Source organism: Thunnus albacares, chromosome 18 (assembly GCF_914725855.1).
Source record: "Thunnus albacares chromosome 18, fThuAlb1.1, whole genome shotgun sequence".
Classification (NCBI taxonomy): domain Eukaryota; kingdom Metazoa; phylum Chordata; class Actinopteri; order Scombriformes; family Scombridae; genus Thunnus; species Thunnus albacares.
The window spans coordinates 28,040,310-28,066,203 of record NC_058123.1 but is presented as its reverse complement, the minus strand read 5'-3'; the positions used below and the strand labels follow the sequence as shown (position 1 = coordinate 28,066,203).

Below are 25,894 nucleotides of genomic sequence, written 5' to 3'. Positions count from 1 at the left end.
TGCCATTTTCAACTCAAGCCTAATCATCAACCCTAGACCTAAATTTAATTATAACTCATTCGAAAGCCTTGTTCTTAGTCTCTCTCAGCCAACCTGGAAAACTTTACAGCCAGTTCTATTTGTTATAGTGTATCGTCCTCCTGGCCCGTACTCTGAATTCCTATCTGAATTCTCAGAGTTTTTGTCGTATTTAGTCCTTAGTACAGATAAAGTAATTATAGTGGGTGATTTTAATATTCATGTGGACGTTGATAGTGACAGTCTCAGCACTGCATTTATCTCATTATTAGACTCAATTGGCTTCTCTCAGTGTGTAAATAATCCCACTCACCGTCTTAACCACACCCTAGACCTTGTTCTGGCTTATGGGATTGAAATTGAACATTTAATAATTTTTCCACAAAATCCTATTTTATCAGATCATTTTTTAATAACTTTTGAATTCCTATTACTGGATTATACACCATTAGACAAAAATGTCCTCACTAGATGTCTCTCTGATAGTGTTGTAGATAAATTTAAGGAAGCAATTCCGTCAGTACTGAATTCACTGCCATGTCTCAATACTACAGAGGACTCTTATGTTAACTTTAGTCCCTCCCAAATTGATAATCTTATTGATAGTGCTGCAGGCTCATTAAGACAAACACTCGACTCCATCGCCCCCTTAAAAAAGTAGATAATAAAACATAAGAGGTTAGCTCCATGGTATAACTCCCAAACCCGCAAATTAAAGCAAACATCGCGAAAATTGGAAAGGATTTGGCGTTCCACCGAAGTAGAAGAATCTCGCTTAGTCTGGCAAGGTAGTCTTAAAACATATAGGAAGGCCCTCTGTAATGCCAGAGCCGCCTATTACTCAGCATTAATAGAAGAGAATAAAAACTGCCCTAGGTTCCTTTTCAGCACTTTGGCCAGGCTGACAAAGAGTCATAACTCTACTGATCCATGTATTCCTATAGCTCTCAGTAGTAACGACTTTATGAGCTTCTTTAATGATAAAATTCTAACTATTAGAGACAAAATTAACAGGCACCGTTCTCTCCCCAAACAAAGGAACCTTAGTAACAGCTGTAAATCCTGGCATATATTTGGACTGTTTTTCTCCAGTAGACTTGTCTGAACTAACTTCAATGATTTGTTCAGCTAAACCATCAACCTGTCTCTTAGATCCCATCCCAACTAGGCTGCTTAAGGAAGCCTTACCCTTAGTGAGCACTTCTTTACTAGATATGATCAATTTGTCTTTAGTATCAGGCTATGTACCACAGTCCTTTAAAGTAGCTGTAATTAAACCTCTTCTTAAGAAGCCTACTCTTGATTCAGGTGTTTTAGCCAATTATAGACCTATATCTAACCTTCCATTTCTATCCAAGATCCTTGAGAAAGCAGTCTCTAATCAGTTATGTGACTTTCTACATAACAATAGTTTATTTGAGGATTTTCAGTCAGGATTTAGAGCGCATCATAGCACAGAGACAGCACTGGTGAAAGTCACAAATGACCTCCTAACTGCATTGGACAAAGGATTTGTCTCTATACTTGTCCTGTTAGATCTTAGTGCCGCATTCGACACAATTGACCATCAAATCCTTTTGCAGAGACTGGAACATTTAATTGGCATTAAAGGAACTGCATTAAGCTGGTTTAAGTCCTATTTATCAGGCCGATTTCAGTTTGTACATGTTAATGATGAATCCTCCGTGAAGGCAAGGGTTAGACACAGAGTTCCACAAGGTTCTGTACTTGGACCAATTCTATTCACCTTATATATGCTTCCTTTAGGTAATATTATTAGGAAACACTCCATAAATGTTCATTGTTACGCAGATGACACCCAATTATATTTATCAGTGAAGCCAGATGAACCCAATCAGTTAAACAAACTCCAAACATGCCTTAACGACATAAAGACCTGGATGACCTGCAATTTTCTACTACTAAATTCAGATAAAACTGAAGTTATTGTGCTTGGCCCTAAACACCTTAGAAACACATTATCTAATGATATAGCTACTCTGGATGGCATTACCCTGGCCTCCAGCACCACCGTAAGGAATCTGGGAGTTATCTTTGATCAGGATATGTCCTTTAACTCCCACATAAATCAAATCTCAAGGACTGCCTTTTTTCATTTACGTAATATCGCAAAAATCAAGCACATCCTGTCCCTAAAAGATGCAGAAAAACTAGTTCACGCATTTGTCACTTCTAGGCTGGATTATTGCAATGCCTTATTATCAGGCTGCCCTAACAAGTCTCTAAAGACTCTCCAGCTGGTCCAGAATGCAGCTGCACGTGTATTGACTAAAACTAGAAAAAGAGACCACATTTCTCCCATTTTAGCTTCACTACATTGGCTTCCTGTAAAATCTAGAATAGAATTTAAAATCCTTCTCCTAACTTACAAAGCCCTTAATGGTCAGGCACCATCATATCTTGAAGAGCTCATAATAGCGTATTATCCCACTAGAACACTACGCTCCCAGTATGCAGGCTTACTGGTGGTCCCTACAGTCTTTAAAAGTAGAATGGGAGGCAGAGCCTTAAGCTATCAGGCTCCTCTTCTATGGAACCATCTACCGGATTCAGTCCGGGGTGCAGACACCCTCTCTATGTTTAAGAGTAGGCTTAAAACTTTCCTTTTTGATAAAGCTTATAGTTAGGGCCGACCAGGCTGGATCAGCCCTTAGTTATGCTGCTATAGGCCTAGACTGCTGGGGGACTTCCCATGATGCACTGAGTTCCTCTCTCCTCCTCCTCCTCCTCTCCATCTGTATGCATTCATGTAACATTAATGCATGTCACTAACTTTGCTTCTTCCGCGGAGTTTTTTGTGCTTTCTCATCTCACAGGAAAACCTGACTCCCGGGCCGAACCTTTGCGGTCCTTCACAGTCCTGATGGAATCCTTCCCTGGCTATTGCTGCTTGTGCTTATTGTTGTTGTTGTGATTGTTTTTCTTCTGTCCCCCTCCCCCTTTCCCTCTCTCTTTCTCTCTCTCAACCCAACCGGTCAAAGCAGATGGCCGCCCACCAAGAGCCGGGGTCTGCTTGAGGTTTCTACCCGTTAAAGGGGAGTTTTTCCTTACCGCTGTCGCCAAGTGCTTGCTCATGGGGGAATTGTTGGGTCTCTGTAAATTAAAGAGTACGGTCTTGACCTGCTCTATGTGAAAAGTGCCCTGAGATGACTTAGGTTGTGATATGGCGCTATATAAATAAAAATTGATTGATTGATTGATTGATTGATTGTTTACAGTGAGGGCTGGAAAGGATACCCGAGTTTTCTTCATGACAGTGAAATAATATGCTAGCGAGATGAATATAGCAAACGGTGAATAGAGCTAACCATCTGTGATAATGTTTACAACAACAGAGTATATTGAAAACAGAGAGTTGTGGATTAGTCATACCTCCCCCAGCAGACAAGTGTTGTAAGAGTTGTGTTGACCTTCTGGAGGTTGTGGTGTTGTTTTTTGTTTTGAGCTCAAGCAATCTGACATTGACATGTTAATTATATGCGTATATGCCTGACCAATTTCTGACTAATTTCCGACTAAAACAAGTTTAGAAGAGACACATTGGAATAATTTATTGTAACAAAACAACTGTGTTCCAGCAGTCAAGCCACTATGCAGAGGGGAGAGAGAGGCAAACATGCAGTGAGCACGAAACAGATTTGGGGAACAAGTTGGAGATTGTTAAATACTTCACCTATAAACATATAAATGAAAATGCCAATTTTGGAAGACAATAATTTAATTTTAGTGTGATTACATTAATCTGGGACCAATCCAATCCACTTTATTTATATAGCACGATTTTAACAAACACAAGGTATCCAAAGTGCTGCATAGCAAGATAAAAAAACACAATAAATAAGCACAACAGAACTCTGCAGATCGAACAGAGTTTGGTAACTCGTTCCACCACCGGGGAACTACAGAGGAGAAGAGTCTAGCTAGTGACTTAGTGCCCTGTTGTGGTGGTGGTACCAGGCGCCTTTCGTTGGCAGAGCGCAGTGGGTGGGAGGGAGTGCAGACCTGAATGAGGGAGTTCAGGTAGGCAGGAGCTGCTTTAGTTGCTATTTTGTAAGCAAGTGTCAGGGTTTTGAATTTGATGCGGGCAGCAACTGGAAGCCAGTGGAGGGATATCAACAGCGGGGTGACATGCTGTTTTGGGCTGATTGAAGACCAGACTGCCGTGTTCTGGATCATCTGCAGAGGTTTAAGTGTACATGCAGGGAGACCTGCCAGTAAGGAGTTGCAGTAGTCGATGCCTGATATAACAAGAGCCTGTACCAGGAGTTGTGCTGCATGCTCAGACAGGTAGGGTCTGATCTTCCTGATGTTGTACAGGGCGAATCAACATGATCGAGCGACTGAGGCCACGTAAACCTTAAAGGTTAGTTGGTCATCAATCATGACACCCAAATTTCGGGCAGACTTTGTGGGCATGAGTTGGGTTGATTCGAGCTGGATGCTAATGTTTTGTTCTATTGAAGAACTGGCTGGTATGACAAGGAGCTCGGTCTTACAGAGGTTAAGCTGAAGGTGGCGTTCTTTCATCCATGTTGATATATCGGCAAGGCATGAAGAGATCCTAGCGGAGACTGAGTGGTCTTCCGGTGGGAATGACAGGAAGAGCTGGGTGTCGTCAGCATAGCAGTGGTATGAGAAACCATGGGAGTGGATGATTGCGCCAAGTGAGGTGGTGTATAATGAGAAAAGAAGGGGATCCAAGATACTCTATAATATCTCCCTGACAGGTAGGACATGAACCAGCGGAGGGCGGATCCTGAGATACCAAGCTCAGTGAGTGTGGAGAGGAGGAGTTGGTGGTTAACTGTATCAAAGGCAGCTGACAGGTCCAGTAGCAAAAGGGCTGAGGACTGACCAGCAGCTCTAGCTGAGCGCAGTGATTCCATAACCGACAGTCGTGCAGTCTCCGTAGAGTGACCCTGTTTAAAGCCGGACTGATTTGGGTCGTACAGGTTGAGCTGGTTTTTTGAGCAGAGGGGTGACTCGAGCTTGCTTAAACGCAGTGGGGAAAACACCAGTTGTAAGTGAGGAGTTGATGATGTGTGTGACCATGGAGTTAAGTGCGGGGGAAACATTCTGTAGCAGGTTGGATGGTATTGGGTCCAGTGGACAGGTAGTAGGACGAGAGTTTAGAGGAAGTTTGGAGACGAGACTTCCTCCTTGGTCAATTTTGAAAATCTCATTTTGGGAGAAATTTTAAGATATTGTCATCTGAGTTCATATGTGGTTGTCATCATTCATTTAGATGAACTAATTGTGTATCTCATAATTAAATCACAGTATGACAGATATAATACATATAATACTATAAACAATAATACCAAATTATGGTTGAACTGTACTTGGTCATTAACATAGCTTTTGAACATGTTTAGCATGCTATGCATAGTGCGCACTATTACTTACCAGAAAATTCATGGGCATGGAACTCCATAGAAAGAGAAAGAGAAAGAGAAAAGAAAGAGAAAGAGAGAGCAGGGGGTGGGGGGGTGGGGTGGGTGGATAGATAGACGGATAAATACACAGACAGACAGACAGATAGGTTGGCTCTTAAAAGAGCCATTGGTTTCTATAGTTTGGGAAGTTGTTGGGACTGAGGCTTGACTGAGGGTTGAGGGAAACTGGTTATCTGTAAAATGGTAATAAAAGTACAATGAGAGCATAGTCTAGAAGCCTTCTCTAGTAATGTTAGCATTAGGCTAGCTATGTTGCAAACCATCAGAATCATGACAAGTGAAGTTGATGACGTTAACTTAGCTATTTTGCAAAATGTTGATTAGTCAAATACCTTTTTGTTGTTGACAAAATCAATTGGTTTCATGGTAAAATAGCTATTAGAATTTGTGATTTTAACATAATTTGGGGGTCTTAGCTGAGTTGGAGGGAGGCGGTAATGCATTGCAGGGGCTTGCGCAGGCGCTAATGATCGCTCGTATTGCAGAATCGAAGAATTAAAACTGGCGACCTTAACATTAACCTATCGTATTGTTGAGTTATCAAGGACATTTTCATGTTGTTTGTTGAGAAATAAAAACTTTAAAACGGTGACAGGGAGGGAAATACTTCCGGGCGGAAGCTACATGGGCGGCAGCGCTAGAAGCGTCCATAGCAATGATAGAAACCTGAAAGAGACTTCATAATAAATAACAAACTAAAGATCGTATGCATTCACTCAAAGAAGATTATGAAAATAAAATGCACGTTTCTTGCTAGAAATGTTATCAAAGTGCATTTCAATGCATACACTTTATTAAAATATTGCATTTTCCACTGAGAATAAAAGGAATGTCTGCCATTTTTCTTAAGGCTCTCGTGCAGGCGCGCTGATCGCTCGTGCTGCTGGAAATTTGTAGGAATATGTACGAAAATTTGTGCATAATTTTTCGTATGATATCATATAAACCGTTTCATGAAACTACGTTGTTCAAATATATGGGTATTTTTCTGTGTCCAGCTGCAGTTACTTATTGTCTCTACACATCTGACAGTACACATGTCAATCAAATTTTCAAAATAAAAGCACACCACACTTGTAAGAAATATCCCTCATTTTTAAAAAGCAAAATGATCTGATCCCGACGGGCGAGAGTGCGAGGTCCCGACCAATGCTGCTTGCAGCTTTAATTTAATTTATTTTTCTTTTCTACTGTACAAACTGGTGTTTGTAAAACCTGTCAGATTTCTCACTTGTCATCTTACTGTATGACTGTTTTCTCAGGTTTATGCTATAAAATGAATCCTACACTCTAAAACCTAAAACCACCTCACTAGCTGCTACTGAATTTTAAGGTTAAAAACTAGTTACTAAATGAAATTGGACACTAGCCAATTTCTTCCCACAAATTCTTTGATAGAAAATAAAAAAGTAAACTTCTGTGAAAGATTCTGTTCATCAGTGTTGTTTGTAGATATTCAAGAAGCAGACGGTTGTATTACTGTGTCACACGTTTATTGCACATCAAACCAGTGGTCATAAGTTGGAGGATGACAAAAATGTGATGACAAAAAGATGACGACAAAAAGACATTTTAAAATGAGCCTTGCTCCCCCTCAAGCCATCTAACAACACACTAAATTAAAAACATGAAAGCAAAGATTTGTTAAAAAGCAAAACACAGCTCACAAAATCAACTTTCCATCCTGAATTAATTTACACACACACATACAGTACATGGGCTGCTGGATTTTCTCCAGAGGAAAGCCACATCTGAATCAGAGGATACTGTGACCTGATGGTGAACTAGAGGAAATGTAAGGGGATCACAAAAACATTCAGTATCATCTGGCAACCATAAATATCCACGCCACTAATAATCTCAGATACAGTAAACAACTGTATACTCTAACTGTATACTTGTGTAAACACACTGTGGATTCCCACTAAAATCATCACACCCAGCTTGTGACTCAGCCTCACTCATACTTGCACTGGAGAGGAAAACCATCTCGAAAGACACTTCACTTTCTAACAAGGTGACGATTCATTTGTACGACCTGTTCTCATGAACATCAACAGGTCATCTCTGATTATGACAATCTGTTGTCTCAACCAGTTTGGATAATTTTAAGCTCTCTACTGCAAACTCAGAAAGTACTTCTGGTTCACTTATGAGTCAAGTAGCTCTACTGCTATGAAAATAGTTTGAAATTGCATATTCCCATTGTGACCACTTGACCTGAAAACCCAGTTAGCCTGACTTCATCCTACATGCTTTAAGAGTTGAAAGTCAGGCCTCTGAGGCAGCTGGCTGTCAGAAAGAGATGAGTAAATGAGAAATCAAAACATCTAGAAAACATTAGAGCAGCCCTGGATAAAATGTACAGGGATCTCTCAAGAGCTGAGAAACTCATTGACTATTTATACACAGACACTAATTACAATCAAACCAGTCACAGGTGTGGAAACTTACCCTTCATAGCCATTTAAACGTGTGTGTCAACTTGTGTGTATATTACCATGTCAAACATTCAAGGGTATGTAAACTTTTGATCAGGGTCATTTGGGTGATTTCAGTTATAATTATGATGTAAAAAGGGCAAATACAATTATGTGAAAATAAATGGCTTCACCTGACCACTATCATTAAATAAAACAAAAGTTTACAGCATGATCAGTCATTTTTTCCAAAATATGGCCGATATTTCACAAATTCTATCAGGGTATGTAAATTTATGAGCACAACTGTAGCATTGTTGCAACAGTTAGGCTAATGTCACTTAAAGTTATAAGAATTATGGTTTGACTTAATGATGAATTGAGTCATACAGGAAAGTTTCCTGTACAAATCTGTGAAAAACAAAGCTATGAGGGAGAACATAATGTGTCGAGTTGTCTGCAATCCATCTGTTACTCATTAAAGCTCGAAACAGAGGACGGATAAAGTAGTTTCACAACAGCCCAAGGCTAGGGTTTCATTATGTGGGTAAAAATCAAGTTCCGCATTTGAGTTTGAGTTTTTTCAAGCTTTCCAATCACTACTTTTAATATCTACCAGGTTTACATTACAACAACCAGTTCAGAGTGTACAATTTAAAAATCCAGAGTTTCTATTCCATTTTAGTTTAAAGTAAAATATGTTTTTCTTAAAGCCCTTCTCGGCTTTACACTACAGTTGAGTTGAATCTTGTGAAGCTCAAAGTGCCTAACATTGTCCTACAGAAGAATAATTCTTAACACGTGGTCCTATTATTGTGGTTTTGACCATAATTCCTATCTAATCTAATTTAATTTAATCACTAAACACAGTGACATCACTAAAAAAGTCAAACAGGTCAAGAAACATGAGCAGTCTGAAAATTAAGGCTAATGTTAAAATTATTATCCAAAGTGTCAGTTGTAAACAACCATCACAGTTTACAGACCCACTTGCCTGGTTCAACATTTACTTCTCTACTTAGCATAATTGTACTACCATACAGTTTTGCGCACTTTCAATTTTACCTCCAAAAAGAGAGCCGAGGTCCTGACGTCATCTCCGGGCTAGCAGTTGTCCACTAGCTTCTGTAACTCAATGCACGCTTTCTTTCATGTCTTTCTGAAAAAGTGAAACGTGTTCCAGAGTTTTACTGTTCGTATTCTAAGATGTATCTGTGTTTCTTACAGTATTAGAAGTTTAAACCTATGTAAGCTTAACGAAGCTAAACGACAACTAATTTGATAGCATACGAACAAATTATCCATGTTCAGCAGCACACACACTTAAGTTATCGTAACTTAGTTTCTTTTATATCCATGATATCCACCAGCAGTCTCATATAATTTCATATTTCCAACCCAAGTTGTCCTATTACAGCCAGGTCTGAACTAGCTGTGTACACTCAACCCATCAATGCAAACACCTCCTTCTGTCTAACTGGTGACATTTAACCCAGGTAATGCTTAACTAAAAAAGAAATATTAAAAATTACCACCATGTCTAGACAACACTGAACTGCACAATACACTGCTAGGTTTGTTCCAAGGATAGACTTTTAGTACAGTGATTAGCATTACAAATGTACAGCAAAACCCGAAAGTTCCAGTTTTACTTCGGCTCTCAACAAAGTGGTTCAGATCACCTGACTAAACTGTTGGCCTGTTTACAACCATCTGTTTATCTGACTGCTCGTGTTTCTAGCACTGTCAAACTTCATTGTAGCCATATATGTCACTGTGTTCCCAGACCCCAGCAATTACGTTGGTGAGTACAAAGCTATCATGAGCGATACAAAAAAATGGTCTAAACTACAAAAATAAGACTTAAGTCATAATAAATTGGAATTATTCTTTAATGGATGACATGAGATCTTGGTCATTGAATGCCTCAGTGGTAAAAACACATGACAAGAATCAAATAAATGTTTCCTTGGAGTTTCACTTTCACACCCAAACTGCACTGTTAACAAAATGAGGAAGTGTAGCTTTAAATGGGCTCATTAAGTCACACTCTGGATATACATTATTGGAACGAGAGAAAAGTCTGTAATGACCCACGTGGCCACATCAAATGAAACTGTTGCTCACACAGTCACAAGAGTTTGCTGCAATTTCCACCCATGTTTACTCCCAGTTTCCTACAGACAAGTTTGCATAAGTGTTTCAGATAGTCACAGATTAAAATACAGTAAGTGCACTAAATGCACACATGTGACAGTAGATAGAGGTTTTTGCAGTGTGTGTGTGTGTGTGTGTGTCCTGTTGTTTGGTCCATTAGCTCAGCAGTTCAAGGTAGGTGACAGGGACTTTGCCCTTTTCGTTGCCCCGTTCTCCAACCAACCAATCAGGGTCCATACCTGGTACGGTGTATACGGTAATGAGCTGAGAAAAAACAAAGACGGACATTTAGACAAATTGGGCAAAACATTTTTTTTAACAAAATTAAACTATTTCAAAACCCTCCCCCCAAGAAACCAAAAAAAAAAAACTAAAACAGAAACTATCGGATACTTCAGGTGTTTTAGTAATGAAAACAGGACATTGCACATTATATGATGACAATAATACCATCTTCCTCCTTTCCTGCTCTTAATCCTCAGGTGGCTCTCAGTCATAAATATGCTTTGTTCTCCTGTCCTCCTCCACATATTCTGATAAATATCTCTGACAGGAAACAGAGTGAACTGGAGTACATTGTCATAAACTTCTACTGACATCCTTCTATTCACATGCACCATGCAACTTCCCTCCTGCTCTACTTAATTATTGCATACCAGCTACGTAAAGAAAGACATAAGCAGCTCATTCCTGAATTGAATGGAAAGTAAATAAAGTATGATTCATTTTTAGTGAAATGAATGGGGATTGAATTACTGTGTAGCCACACCTTCACACAGCAGGGCCTGGCTCAAAAACTGCCCATGGCAGCTGGTAATGGAACTTACACTGAGTTTTAGTGCTTCCACTTTTGATAATCTTAAGCATTTTTATGTGGTGCAGATTTACATGCACTTAAAATGCACCATTTAAAGCCTTTAAGGTAGAGTGTGTGGGTTAGATTAATGGTTGATTCATATTGTTTTAAGTCTAAATTCTTTTATCAGGGTATTGAAAAGTCTTCTTTTTTTGTTTTTTTATATATTTTTTTAAAACTATTTTTGTATTATATTGAATAGTTTTTATTTATCAGTTAACTTCATACAAAGTTCAATAAACAGAAGAAACCTAAGTGAAATCAATATTTGTGTGAGTACACTTTGCCTTCAAAACAGCAGCAGTTCTCAGTATACCTGCACACAGTTTCTCAAGGTACTTGGCAGGCAGGTTGTTCCAGTGAATGTATAGATGTGTATGTAGCAACCAGGTTGAACCAGGTCCCTTTACTGTTCTACTGTAGATTATTCGGCAGATGGTGTTTTCCTTTCTGTTGTCTACATGATGGTATAAGGGGAGGCATTCTGAACATGCAGGCAGAGAACAACTGACAACTCTGATGCATCGCTCTCTGGCTGCATTAAGTAAAGAGATTTGATTCATCACACAGATTCTTCAGAGAACTAGTAACTCTCAGACATACAGGGAGAAGTTTCCCGACAATTTGGTGACAAGGCAAGATGGACGTTCTGCTGATCTGCGCCAGAGTCACCCATTGGTTTGCATTGGAACCAGCTTGAAGCTCACCTTTTTTTTTTGAAGCTTGTCTGAATTAGTCTATCTATTGCATTCAGCCATTGTCATGTAAATAACAAAACCCAGCACTGAACAGGAAGTAGCCCAACACAGACAGTAGGTCCATCATTTTTATTTATTTTAACACTATATTTTCATTAAAAAGAACTTGAAGCACCACGCTAAGTAGGCTAGCCCCGCTTACGTGACCGAACTCAACCCAAACCTGGACATTATTTCTAAATTTTTGTCCAAACCCAGCCGGACCTGTAAGCCCCTTCGGGCTCGGGTCAGGTATCCACCCTCTACTTGTCATGGTTGAATTCAAATGGAAAATCTATTGTACTGTCTGCCAACACTTGAAAGCTGTCAAAAGATGGTATTAAAGATTGGCTGTTGATTTTGTCCCCCATTTCTTACATTGAAGTTGAGAAGAGGTTACTTCATGGCAAGTATGAACAGGAGAAATGATTATAGCGACTGATAATTCTTTCAGTGTACATATGGGCATGTGAATATTGTTTTATGACAGACTTGGAAAAATGGTGAACCCATCCTGAAGTGCATGCTGGGAAAGGCCCCAGTCACCTTTGACCCTGCATTGAAAAAGCAGGTTTGGAAAATGAAAATGAGAGTCTGATTTTTTTTATTTTTTTTTTATTTTCAGCCTAAATGCAATAAGAAGCAGAAATGTTCAAAGTGTATAGAGACTTTTAATATCCATTATACATGTGCCAGTCACAGAGCTAGTCCTCTAACTGTTTACAGTTTATGAGTTGAAGGTCAGACATTGTACCTTGTTGTACTACCATACAGTTTTGCGCAGGTACAGTTGTTACTGTGGGGTGAGTCAACACTTACTAGGCAGGTTTATAGTATGTCACCTCTCAACAACAAAACAACTGAAAGTGCAACTATACCTCATCAGCCAAAAGGGAAAGCTCGCTAGCATCGTGGGCATCATAGTCATACAAGACCTTCGCCTTTCTGGTGCCTGTGACTGGCAGCTGCATCTGCTCCATAGCCAGAGTGGTGGGCCTTTGGCTGGAGGAAGTGGAGGTGACTGTGGCGCCAGGAGATGATGGTCGTGGCAGGAAAGTAGAGGAAACGGTGTCAGGGCAGACAGCAGACGGATGGGGGCCGCCCACAGCATTAGCGCATCTGTACAGAGTTTGAAGACAAATAAAGGATATGAGTTGTTGAAGTGGATATTCAGCTTGTTTTTTTGAGGTTGTTAGAGTTGTCATAAGATAGAAGAGCGATGACTTCCACTGACTCAAGGCCAGATTCACTATAGTATGACTATAGTGAATAGACACTATATAGACACTAAACTCAAAAAATAAATGACAATATGATTATGATAACAAAATATTTACTTTAGCAACAGTTCCACTTGAGAGGAATCGTCAGGCTATTACTCAAGATGTCACCTACACATTATTATGATTTGTAGCCTATGTCTAGTGACTAATACTGAGGAAATAATATTTTTACTGGAAATGAAAAGGAAATTAAGTGACAAAACGCACACACGTAAGACTCCTCTTTACTCAGACAGCATCATGCTGAATCACAGCATGATGCTTACACCTTCATCAGAGGCCAAACACAAATAATGTGGTTTTTGTTTTTGCTCAAATATATTTATTGGTTTTCACATTTTACACAGAAGAGAAGAGAAGTTTGGGTAAAACACGGTCTGCATTCGCCCCCCTCTGACAGATGAAGGTAGTCTGTGTGACTGTGGAAGTTATTCAGTCTCTTAACACCAGTCTGAAGTCCGACCTCCACAGTCTGAATGTAAGAGTGCTGTGTGGAGTAACTTAGCTAATTAAAGACTTGCTAGCTTATGATTTAATTAATCAAACTCTATCCTTTCATCAATGAATCGATGCTTTGGTCCTTCCCCTTCATTAATTTCCATTCTTAGTTTTGTCAGTTGTTTGATTTTAACTTGTTGAAAATTGATTAAAATTAATTACTTTTTGTTACCTCCACGGTTGTTCTCATACACTTAGTAGGTGGACAGGGAATATAAAATATCTTAGTGACCACTGATGAATCAATAATGTGCTTGTAAGCAGCAATCTCCAGTTTTGTTGATCTGTGAAAACCACAAGCATGTAGACATCCTCGGGCCTACATCTGTGTTGATCTCTCTTTCCTTCAAGGCCACAATCTGGCCTTAGAATGCATTTGCGGTTGTTTGGAGATACTTAAAAAAAGTCTGAATCTCATTTCCCAACAACCATCACACTGTGTTTATCTTACTTGTTTGTCTTAGTAATAGTTCAAAGCATGACAAGCACGATTTGTGACATCACAACTAGTTTGGAGCCAATTGTGGTCCAGCATGCAACTTACTTATTTGTATCATGGTTCTATTGAGTCACTGTCTTCAATTGTCTCACCTTGCGTCTGAGTTGCTTTGAATAAAAGCGTCTGCCAATGACTAAATGTAAATGTAAAACACACCTCTTCCAGAAATTGTAAATTATGTAAGAGATGTACATAAACTCACTGCAACAAGTAAAATGTAACACTCATGTTGCATCAAGCACCACTTTTACTCACAGAGAGCAGAGTGGTCAAACTATATGATTTGTGAGAACATCTCTAGTCTCTGCTGTGTGGAAACAATGAACAATGATGTAGAAGATGGGTGTTGTGATTATCTTGCATTTGGGAAATGGGGCCCATGTATGTATTTTTCCTGTGGATCTGTGGGTTTTTTATGATTTATCTCAGAATATACTGACATTTGTTTTGAATATACTGGCATCCAGTGATTTAAGAACATTTATGGCATTCATCAATTTTCTTGTACTTAGATTTTTCTCTGAGGTATGAAGGAAAGTTATGAGTGGTCCAGGCCTGTTGTACGAGTCATGAATAGATCATCTCTGCCTTTTGTGGTGGAAAACTGTCCTTCCATGAATAGGCCAGTAATTGTGCAAAGAAAACATTTAGCAGATAGTTTCTATGGGAATACCGAAGGGGAGAATCAGCAATGTCATATTTGAATCTTCTGTGGAAGAGGCTAAGTACAACTAATACATGTTAACAAAGTGTGAGACATCATTGTTTTCTGAGATGAGTCATGTCTGGATTGTTACCAGTGTCATAAGATCAAGCAAGGTGGGGTTTAGCAAATAAACAACATATAATTTAATATTTTATGATTTTTCATTATTATCCCGGGATCAAGGCCTCTGTTTGCTTTGTATTGCTCTTTATGCAGAGTAAACCTATTCGCCTTGAACTCTACCAGCTTCCAGTGTATTTCTTTGAGTCTTTCTCTTATAAGTTTTGAGTTTAATACTAAGTTGTGGGTGACCTGAAGATTTCTTGGCCCATCTGAAGATTTCCCATGACAGTTGGCGAGCCGAGCCAGGAGGGGAGTGACGGGCCCTGGGGTCCGGACAGGACATCTGTTGTCCAGAACCAACTGCGGCTGCTACTGAGAGGTAAGCAGAGCCTTTTTTACTAATTCTGCTAAAATTGTTGTTTCTGGCATCGGATTGTGTCTGCCTGGGTTGCAGGTAACTAACACCCCTCCTCTAAAGAATCTATTTCCCAATAATTGATAAAAAAAAAAAAAGACATTATACCAATAAGTGAATAAATTAATAAAGACAGTTGAAATGGAATCACAAGCTATCTCCACCCTGGACCATTCATTAAGTTGAATCTGGAGGACTGAAACATTGTATAATTTTTCACACAATTGTGGAAAAGAGTTCAATGTGGTGTATGCATGATATACGAATGGACCTTTACTAACATTTTGGTACATGCAGAGTGAGGCTATGCTATGATTAGGTAAGAATAGTAAGTTACAGGGGTTTTTTTTCTTGAGGATTGTTATAAGGAGAGATGTATTGTCTTTGTCGAATTGTGTTGTGTTAAGTGTGAGCAAAGTACACTATGAGTATTTAACTGCAACACCGTTTGCCATAAGTTGCAGACCGGTTGGACACAGCTAAATATAAGTGGAGAAAATTGCTAGGGAGCCCAAGAGGATGGCAATTTTAGTGTACATAATCAGATTCCACTATTAATGGGGTAGCTCCGGTTAAAAAAATACTGAGATAACATCATTTTCAGGGCTGTTACCCATAAGTCTCAGATGATGCTGCTACAGGGCTGCATTCAGATCAAATAGTATCTGCAATAACGCTGTTATCAGGGCTGAGTCTAGACAAAAAGCTTGTGTGTTGTCTGTATCTTGTGGTGTCAAATAGATGAAGTGCACTATTGTATGATTTTGTAAATAACATGCTGGGCTCTGTTGTGAATAATGATGATTGTTTTGCGAACGGTATGTAAGATAGAGGTGATTAAATGCCTATTCATTTGTTTGGTCATATTGAAGTGATTGAGTGTACTGCACGGTCGGTGCGACGAGGTTGCATTAGTCTTTTTTAGTGTGGGATAGTGAAAAGAAGAGGAAAGAAAAAGTCCAGAGAAGTCTAGTAAGAGTTGTTTAATTTGTAGCTGTGTAGATGTGCTGAGACTGAGACACAGCAGAGGAGCACAGCAGCGGGGAGATGCCACACTCTCTTTTTTTCTTTTCTCACTGCCACTGTGTGAGTATAAAACACATAACAGAGTTTAGACACAGAACACACTGATACAGAGTATTAAAATGTATTTTCCCTTTTGCAAAAAGGGGAATACATATAGACAATAGAGGAGTGGAGTGTTACTAAGGTGGTATATTTAAAATAAAATAAATCTAACATTGCAATAAATTAATAAGTGGACTAATTTGAGACAGGTTAAGGCTGATTTTTCTAACATTTTATGGGAACAATTTCTGCTGAAGATTGTGGACAGCTGAGACACTAGAGCTGATATTGGGGCAACTCTGCCGTGACCCAGAGGGAATAGCAACTCTTCTACCTAGTTTCTTTTCAGGCTGCCAGATTTTACAATAGAGGGTGATAATAAACTACTAGTTAATCCCAGATTGGCAATTTCTATAGTTCCTAGAAAGGTTAGATGGGAGCTAGGTAAGTGGGGAGATATTATTATATATATATCAGAGCTTTAAAGGAGGCTCAGAGCAATCGCAGCTAGAGGTTGATTCACCAAGAAAATATAAAGCTGCTATACCTGTTGATAAAATAATTGTTTTAATTTAGATAAGAGCCAGAAATTAGTAGATCAGAACCAAGGAGTGCAAGACAAGGATATATGGGAGAGAGTATGGGGAAAATGAGGAGTAGGATATTTTTGTGTGTGTTTGGAGTGGTTTTTGTGTTATTATGGATATTAACGCTATGGAGGATACTTTTAAGTGAGTGACACAGTAACGCATTACTAGTCAAAAGAATAAAGAGAAAGTTTGAAGAGCAAATCTTTGGGGGCTGCCACTGACAATGCCAAAGGTTAATTGACAACAAAGACAAAATTAAAACAAATATTATAAGAAAAAAAGTGTATCGGATATTTTTTTACTCTTATGTTATGTGAGCAACTTTTGCTTCTCATTAGACAGAGGCAGAGAAGGAAAGTCCAGGGAGGAAGGCCAGATACAGATTCAGCCTTCAACTAAAATAAACTCCCTAGAGATACGGTGAATTAATTAAAAAATAATGGTTAGGGTGATCAATATGGGATGATTGTGACACACGCGACTGTATGTACAAACACCAGTAAACAGTATTTCTTCAGCCTAACAAACTGGGACTTTAACATGATTATGATAGCAAACATAATCAGTTTGGTCTTTGCATGCTGTGCAGAGTCAGATCTGACCCACAGTATTGAAACAGTGTGAATTCTGTGTTCTTTTAGCCTGATAATTAGCGCAGTTGATATACACTCTTTGGGTGTTCTGAGCTAAATTTGACCCATATTATCCAAAGGCACCATTTAAAATTGTTCTTGCTTTTTTCACAGTCAGTGAAATTACTGTGGCTGAGGTAACAGCGGACTATAATGATACAGTTTGTTCTGAAATAAATAGAAGTGAGAGTTGGTGTGTGTGGTGTGTGTGAGAGAGGAAAATGGATAGAGTAAAGGGCAGCATGGCTTGGATCAATAATTCAATAAGAAATCATTCAAATTTAATTGATATCAATAGATTTGATTTTATACACTAAATACATAACACTACAACTACTTCCCTACTAATAAAAGGGAAGCGGTGCTCATAGCAGACTGTCCTCTTGTGTGTGTGCTCCCGCCCTCTGCGGCGCATACACGGAGGAGCTGTAGCAGAGTTTTTCTTTTTTCTTTCCTCCTCCTCTTCCCACTCACAGACACAGACACTGCTACAAGGAGCAGAGGTTTTTTCTTCTCTTCTCTGTTCATTCAGCTTAGGTGCTGTTAGCCAAAATTTTATTAAGGATTAAATCACCTGGTTATTAATGACTGATCTTTGCAGAGACGGACCGCTGTGACGATGCTAACAATGACACTGAGAAAAATGGCTTCAAAGTTTTTTGACTCTCCAGCTGAATGTGGTATAGGTAGAATAGCAGTTATGTGCTTATTAAATATCTTCTTAGAGTAAATTTCATGATTCAAAAATCGTGACCAATGATTTGATCTATGACCCCAATTATGATAAACAGATATGTGGGTGGTGCAGAGTGCAGTCACAATTGTTTTATTGATTGCATGTTTAAAAAGTTGGAATAGACGAGTAATTAAGAAAAATTCAAGCAATCCTCAAATATTATTGGGTGAGGATTAATGCTTTGACATATTTATTTTAATTGTAAGGTTCATGTAACCCATTTTTAGAATGAGATATATGCTCTCATAGAATATAATCAAGTTCCTGTCCTAATAGATATAAATTATACCAGTCAAATCTAGGTTAATAAATGTCAAAACTGTTGTAGTGCTGTATAGATTACAAGCTGAGCACCTCTAAATGGCACAGGGATGCTGCCAATCATCTCTCAGCATCCCAAATGACGAACCTACCATACCAGTATATTGAAAGAAACATACATTCATGGTAGATACAGGTGCAACCTATTCCTGTATAGGAAAGAAGGCTCTAATCTCCCCCTTTCACAGTCTTCAATTAAGACTGTTGGCTTCTCGGAGAAAAGACAAGTAATGCCCCTAACAGAGCCTGTACCTATGCTAATTGGTGGTAAAAGCGTAATTGCACCATTATTGTTTTCAGCAGACACACCCATTAACCTAATGGGGCGAGACATACTTTGTTCATTGGGACCTAGTATCATGTGCACCACTGACGTTGTTCATCTTGCATTTCCTGGTCAATCAGGTGGTCAATCTGAACTGACATTCTCTAACCAAGGACCGATGATGTCGTTGTTTGATGAATGTCATCACTGTGGATGTGCAAACATGTCTGGCTATCTACAACCAGTAGTCTACTGGATAACATTGAACCCTCAACACTCAATGTTACAGCAACAGTGGGAGCAGTGGAAAACATGGATTCAAGCACAGTTCGAACAACCATCACAATCACAATTGCCATTACACTGCACGATGAAGTTTGATGCCCATGGATTGGATGAAGACCATGAGGAATGTTGGAATGAGCGGATTAGCAGGAGACAAGTGTTGCTAACTGCAGGGGATATCTATATTGGACCAGAAAGAGCTGCAGCGGTAGTAACACTTCAACAATATCTCACTGAATGGTCTCAAGTGACAAAAACTCAACTCCACATGTGATGTTGATAATGGAAGAAGGATATGAGTCACAGGACTCTTAGGTCCCACACATTCACATATCATCAGATAATCACTTCCTCAGAATCTTACACAAAACAGGGGAGCAAGGTGTACGTGGTCGACTAATAAGTGATAGACCTGTCATGCAAGTGTTAGTGTTGCATGATTAAGACACCAGTTGTTGCAGCAGATACCAGATTGTCTTTGGTCAAAACATAAAACAGATGTAGGGTTAGTGAAGTCAGCACAACCAGTAAAAATCAAATTGAAACCAGGGTACCATATGAAAGAAAACACCCTCCTACACTACAGGAAATGGTTAAAATATAATAAAAGATAAAAACCTACAATAGGTCTGTTGCAGGCTGGAGTGTTGGTAAAAACCCAAAGCCTATGCAATTCTCCAATCTTTTCAATAAAGAAACCCCACTCAAATGATTGAGTGCACAGGTTGGTGCATGATCTACGCAGTGGTAGATGTAGAAACCCCAGTGATATCTGATCCACATACTCTGCTATCAAACGTCCCATCAGACACTAAATGGTACAGTGTGATTGATTTATGTTCAGCATTTTTTTTAGTGTGCCTTTACATCCAGATTTTCAATACTTGTTTGCATTCACATACCAAGGAGAGCAGTATACCTACACTAGGATGCCACAGGGTTGTTGTGAGAGTTCATTTCCCATATTTAACAGAAATTGCTCCAAGATTTGCAGCACCTAATCATTGAAAGCACACTGATACAATGTGTGTTTGCTAATCTGTAGCTCATCAAGAGAACAGTGTGAAATACACTCAATAGCAGTGCTAAAAGCATTAGCAGAAAGAGGTCACAAAGTAAGTAACAACAAAGTATAGCTTTTGTTGACAAGATGTAGAATATCTTGGCAGAAGACTAATTATTGAAGATATATATATTGCTCCCTAACAAATTGAAGTAATAATTAAAGCACCCAAACCACAAACAGTGACCCAAAAGCTTTCCTTTTTGGGCATTGCAGGGTATAGCAGACAGTAGATCTGTGACTATGTACTGAAAACAGCACTCCTCAGGGCAATGATTAAAGTACAGTTGCAGGAGATAGACGGTGCATTTAAAGCCATTAAAGGGGAACAACAATTAGTACCGGCATTGGGCACCCCAATTACAGTAAACCTTCTCACCTGTATGTGGCAGAAAGGTCAGGATATGCAAATGCAGTATTAATGCAAGACACGCCTACTGGCAAACAACCACTAGCCTACTATAGCACCAAGCTCAATGATACCTCAAAACAAATCCTGTATCATGAATGGTGTGGCCCACAGATGGCACACCCCATGACTGTGAGGCACAAACTGAGTTACAACCTGGTGACTACGTGTACATCAGGGTCTTCAAGAGAAAACGCTGGGTCTAGCCCAGGAATGAAGGACCATTCAAGCCCCTCCATGGTTCTGACTGGAGCCAGCACCCGACACTGATGGAGAGCATAGGGGTGGCCTGAAGAAGTATCTTCTGACACCTGTGCTGGGGAGTGTTGCTATGATTCACCTTGCAACGCCTGTGTTGGCAGGACCAGAAGAGGATGTGCCACTACAATTACTCATCACCCTGACTCGGCACTGCAGTTGCCTGGTGTTTTGAGAGTCAGTGTGTGATGTGGGGGTTTTGATGAACACCACAGGAGAATGGAGAAAAGAAGGGACTTTTATACCAAAGACTTTTTCATGTTTATTATGTATGTTTCTAATCAATTCACTCTGCTCTTTATGATTTTTTGATACATTTATTGTCACATTTATATTGAACCGAGGCCTGACCCATTAGATTATATGTGATTCTTTCATTATTATGTGTGTTGATTTGTTAAGGTGTGATAGTGTGATTAAGCTTGCTATCAACTAGGTCTTTAGACCAGAAAAACAGCATATTCTTCAATATTGAGTAACCTTAAGTTACAGAATGTTACATGTTTTCACTTGAATCAATGTTAGCCTCACATCATAAGCTATCACCAGCTTAGGGTAACAATGTGTTTATTCTATTATGATATTATATTATGTTATGGTTTTACACTATGAATCATTTGAGATATGGATATGTCAAACCACTGAATTAGTTGAACACTGACTTGTGTGAGATTTCCCTCATACAGCTAACAGAAGTTTGTTTTCACAACTCAGTTCAGGGAGGTGTAGGCAAGGTTCGGCTTTCACTCGCTCCCCACCAAACAGGGAGGAGAGGTTTTCCATGCCATGCACTGCAATGACTGGACCCACTCGGGATGATAGCCATATTTATGGTCATCTCAGCACAGGAGCCTTGTTGCTCTACAGTATGACTGGCTCCATCATTGCAGGTAGAGAAAATATTTTGATGCGACTGTAAAGTCACAAAGGGGGGAATGTGGTGGAAAACTGTCCTTCCATGAATAGGACAGGAATTGTGCAAAGAAAACATTTAGCAGATAGTTTCTATGGGAATACAGAAGGGGAGAATCAGCAATGTCATATTTTAATCTTCTGTGTGTTCCTAATCTGAATTAATTTGGAGTTTAAATATGATCCCAAAATTAACAAAAATTAAATATATAACTAAAACCTAATGCAAATTAATTTTCTGTTTACCATATTATCATCATGGCTACCAATTTAGATTTTTTTTTTTTTTAGATTTTATGATTGTTTTGCCATATTTTGGCACAGCATCTTCTACATTTCAGTAGTCGTTGGTAACTTCTCTCACTCCGACAGCTGCTGCCTCTGTGTCTCTGTAAGTCTCTGTCCAGTATCATGTTCTGTTGCAGTTGACAGTGTAACATCACCTGTAGACAATAATAACCCCTCCTCTAACATCTCTGGGACTTTCACATCCCTTGACCGTCTCCCATCACGCACCACTTTACTTTAGAAAGACGCATTTTTTTTAGCATCTAACTTCATGTCAAAGCATTCCCTCTTTATTTCTGTCACAGTACAGTGCTGCTCTTATGACACGTTGTTGGCAGCTGGATTCCTATTTTCTAATTGTTTTGGATGTTATGTTTTTGTCTACAGATTTCTGAGAGCAGGACTTGAAGCTGTGTAGTGTTTTTACTCTTTGGGAACTTTTTTATGAACGAAACTCGCCCACAAACACAGTGGAACATGAAGCCTTATATGGCAATCGTAGGGGCGTTAATTAAGCTAATGATCACATCTCACAAATGTGCACCTACCCATGAACAGGTGGCATTCATCATGTTGAAACAAGCGATTTACAACAAGCTCAGGTAGTTAAGAGAGCTTGTTGATCCAACACATGTATGAGCAAACCTCACTCAAAATATGAAAATGTTCTTGCATGAGGCCCAGTGTCATTTATCATAATGTAATCTGCATCAAGCAAACAAACATTACAGATGAAGCTACCAACAGCTGGACATGCTCACCTGTTGAGCTCCCTTTGAAGGTCCTGCATGTAGTGATGACACTGGGCGTAGTAAGTGGCCTGAGCCTCTGCAAAATCCTGCAAACAACGCAGGTGGTTCAGCTGAGGAGAGAAAAGAAAAGATTAACTCAGTGAAGAGAAGCAGCAATATACACAATGACAGCTGTGTATACTTTACAATAGCAGCTGAATATCATGAATGAACACTGATTTTACCTTTTTAGTCAAAAGCCTAGTCTGCTGCTAAAACTGCTCCTCCTAGAATTCATCTTGTGTTTAATTGTGTAATAGTATGCTGGATACACCATCGAATGAAATTATGCCATTCATTATTATATAAATGCCTATATAAATAAGCTAAACATATTCTAATGACAATATTCCTTAACCTCTTAACATCCACTGGGTCCGCTTAAGCCAGTTGTGAGCAGCTTAGAATCCCACGGTAATGAGTAAAAACAACTAGTACAATTTGGCCACTTGGAGATGTTTTGGAGAGGTTCAGGGACACCAGAGACACCACAAACTAGAAACTCGCTCCCCTAAGGTTTAGGTCTTGAATTTTATGTGGGTGTGGTTGACGAGATGTAGAAGGTATGTGGTAATTTGCATAGTTCTGGCATAAAGCATGTCCTAGTTATTGTTGTTCAAATATGACTCATTAGAGACAAGGACAAAAAAAAAGGTTCACAATTCAGTCACACAATCAGGAATCCGAATAAACATTAAAACATGTTTGGCACTTTTCACAATTCCTCCCATTAGCAACCACTTGACAACAGCTGTAACGAAAAACTCCCCTTTAACGGAAAGAAAGCTGAAGCAGATCCAGCTCTGAGTAGGAGACCATCTTCTGTCCAAGGAAACATAAAGAGGGAATTTGATGCTAAAAAGTAAATGTGTCAGATATCCACTTGATATGACTAACTTGGACTGCTGAAGCCTCATATAAACTTCACATCAACTTTTACATGCATTTTTGCACAAAATGACTGTGTGGACACACTGTGGATTTTGCCCTCCATCAGTTAGATTGAAAGCACATTTAAAGTGGATTTTTTAATTGTCAGTATGAACAGGAGGAAGGATTACAGTGAGGAAAACCTCTTTCACTGTTCATATGGACAACTAACTGTTGTTTTAAAACCCACTTGAAAAAATGTGAACCTGTTCTTTAACAAAAGGATCTATGTAGCAGAACCAGAGATATCATCTTTTTTTATCTTACATGTTCTTCTCCCTTGTCAAACCTACATTACCCACAATGCAACTCGACTGCACACATTTGGGTGTGTTATGATAGTAGCAGCTAATAGAGCATGGAGCTGCTAGTGTCAAGCAGAGATGAGGAGCAGGCTACAGAGGTCTGCTAACCTCACTTCTTTCTGACTTCACACCCCCAGATTTGTTTCATTTTCAAACTTGTAGTCTTCAGTCCCAAAAAACACTGCTTCAAGTGACATCAGTTGAGGCAGTTTATCAGTTCTCCATCTTACAAAATCTGTCAGCCAGCACCTCTAAAGCTGGCTGAGTAACATGTTACATTTCTTTTGTTTAATCCATACAAAAACCAAAGTGTAAAAAATGCAGTTCACTGTTTTACAAGGGTTATGTGCTGGACTATTTCAGCCCAGTCGCCAGAATAAAATGTTGGCATTGTACGTTTCTGCAAACTACAGATGGCACAAAGTTGTGCCTAAACCTAACCACAGCGTTGTCACAACATTAAACATACTTACTCAATTGAAAACAGCCATTTAATGCGATTTTATATGACACACGAAAAGCGACTGAAACATAGAGATTCAACATATCTGTGGTTTACAGAAACATACAATGCCAACGTTTTATTCTGGCAATCAGGTTGACTATTTCTTTGCTGTGAGCAGTAACATCCTGGAGTCTCTGCTGGTTCTGTTGTGTATTCAGTAATATTATTCTTGCTTGTGATTTATTCTTTTAATCACCTATAGATAACCTGTGTTGAGCAGCAGTCTGAATAACCTTCTGTAACTAATTCTAGTGCTCACAGTGACAGTCTTTGCTGAGTGTACAGAAAAATATTCTACTGGTACAATTTGAATGAGTGCAAACGATTCTTATTTAGAGTGCCATTCCTCATTTAAGACCACCATTTTTATGTAAACGGCTTCACCAAAAAATGTGAATAATTATGCCCTTTTTATATATATATCATTTGAACATTCACTGAAATGAAAGCATGTGAGAAGTTTAGAGGGAAAAAAACGATTTGGTTCATTTTGGTTCTATTTGGACATCTGAAATGTGACCCTGACTACACACTACTTTTTTTTGTTAGACATCAAAAGCCAAAAAGGTTGGAAACCACTGGTTTCATCTTTAACAATGTGTTGTATTTTAAAAGCTTGTTATATTATCCATTGTGTCAAATCTTCATCTGAAAAGTAACTGAAGCTGTCAAATGAATGTAGTGGAGTAGAAAGTACAATATTTCCCTCTGAAATGTAGTGGAGTTGAAGTATAAAGTAGCATCAAATGGAAGTAAAGTACCTCAAAATTGTACTTAAGTACAGTACTTGAGTAAAAGTACATGGTTACCTTCCACTGCCTAAATTTAATAGTTTCCAAGCAAAAGCCCTATTGCAATACACTGTAAATGTCTCTGACTGAGTTTGTTTGAATTTGGGGAAGGCTTATGGGTTCATCCTCTGGTGAGCATTATTGTTTTCTGTCACACAAACACAAAAAAGGTGTCATGATTACCATTTCCTCTGCTTTACCACACTGGACAGGGTGGTCTGGCGACTCTGACTAACAGTTGAGTAATACTGCATGACTGACAGACTCACATGTGTGCTGCTGATCCCCTCCAGCAGCAGTCTGGTGACCTCAGCTTGTCGGTCAAACTCTGTCTGAGCGACACGAAGTTCATGCTCTGCCTGTGGGTGGAAATGACAACGCAGAGAGAACAAATACAGGAAGGATGTATTAACAGAGCAGTGTGATTATGTAATACTTATCATGAAACAGTGAGACACAACTAAACTAGACAGCCTTGACGGTACTTACTTTGTCCACCTCCTCACTCAGCAGCTGAGAGAAGCAGCATGAGAACAGAAAAAAAGCAGTCAAGAACCATTCTCACATATCAAATTATGGTCACATTACAAATAGAACTATAAACTACATCTGGGCC

General features: G+C 39.2%; 1 protein-coding gene across 5 annotated transcripts in view; it reads right to left on the bottom strand.

Annotated features, from left to right (window-relative positions):
* Positions 1 to 9,789: 9,789 nt before the first annotated feature.
* Positions 9,790 to 25,894, bottom strand: part of LOC122967931 (endophilin-B2-like) — a 33,391-nt gene continuing 17,286 nt past the window's right edge. For 4 of the 5 annotated variants that reach the window (XM_044332739.1, XM_044332736.1, XM_044332740.1 and 1 more), the window contains 5 exons: positions 25,768 to 25,791; positions 25,548 to 25,637; positions 22,718 to 22,818; positions 12,544 to 12,784; positions 9,790 to 10,336 (listed from right to left, as the gene is read on the bottom strand). In XM_044332739.1, the coding sequence (XP_044188674.1) occupies positions 10,229 to 10,336; positions 12,544 to 12,784; positions 22,718 to 22,818; positions 25,548 to 25,637; positions 25,768 to 25,791 (564 nt within the window). In that variant the 3' untranslated portion in view covers positions 9,790 to 10,228. The remainder of the gene's footprint in view (positions 10,337 to 12,543; positions 12,785 to 22,717; positions 22,819 to 25,547; positions 25,638 to 25,767; positions 25,792 to 25,894) is intronic. The other variant, XM_044332738.1, reaches the window with a different exon arrangement.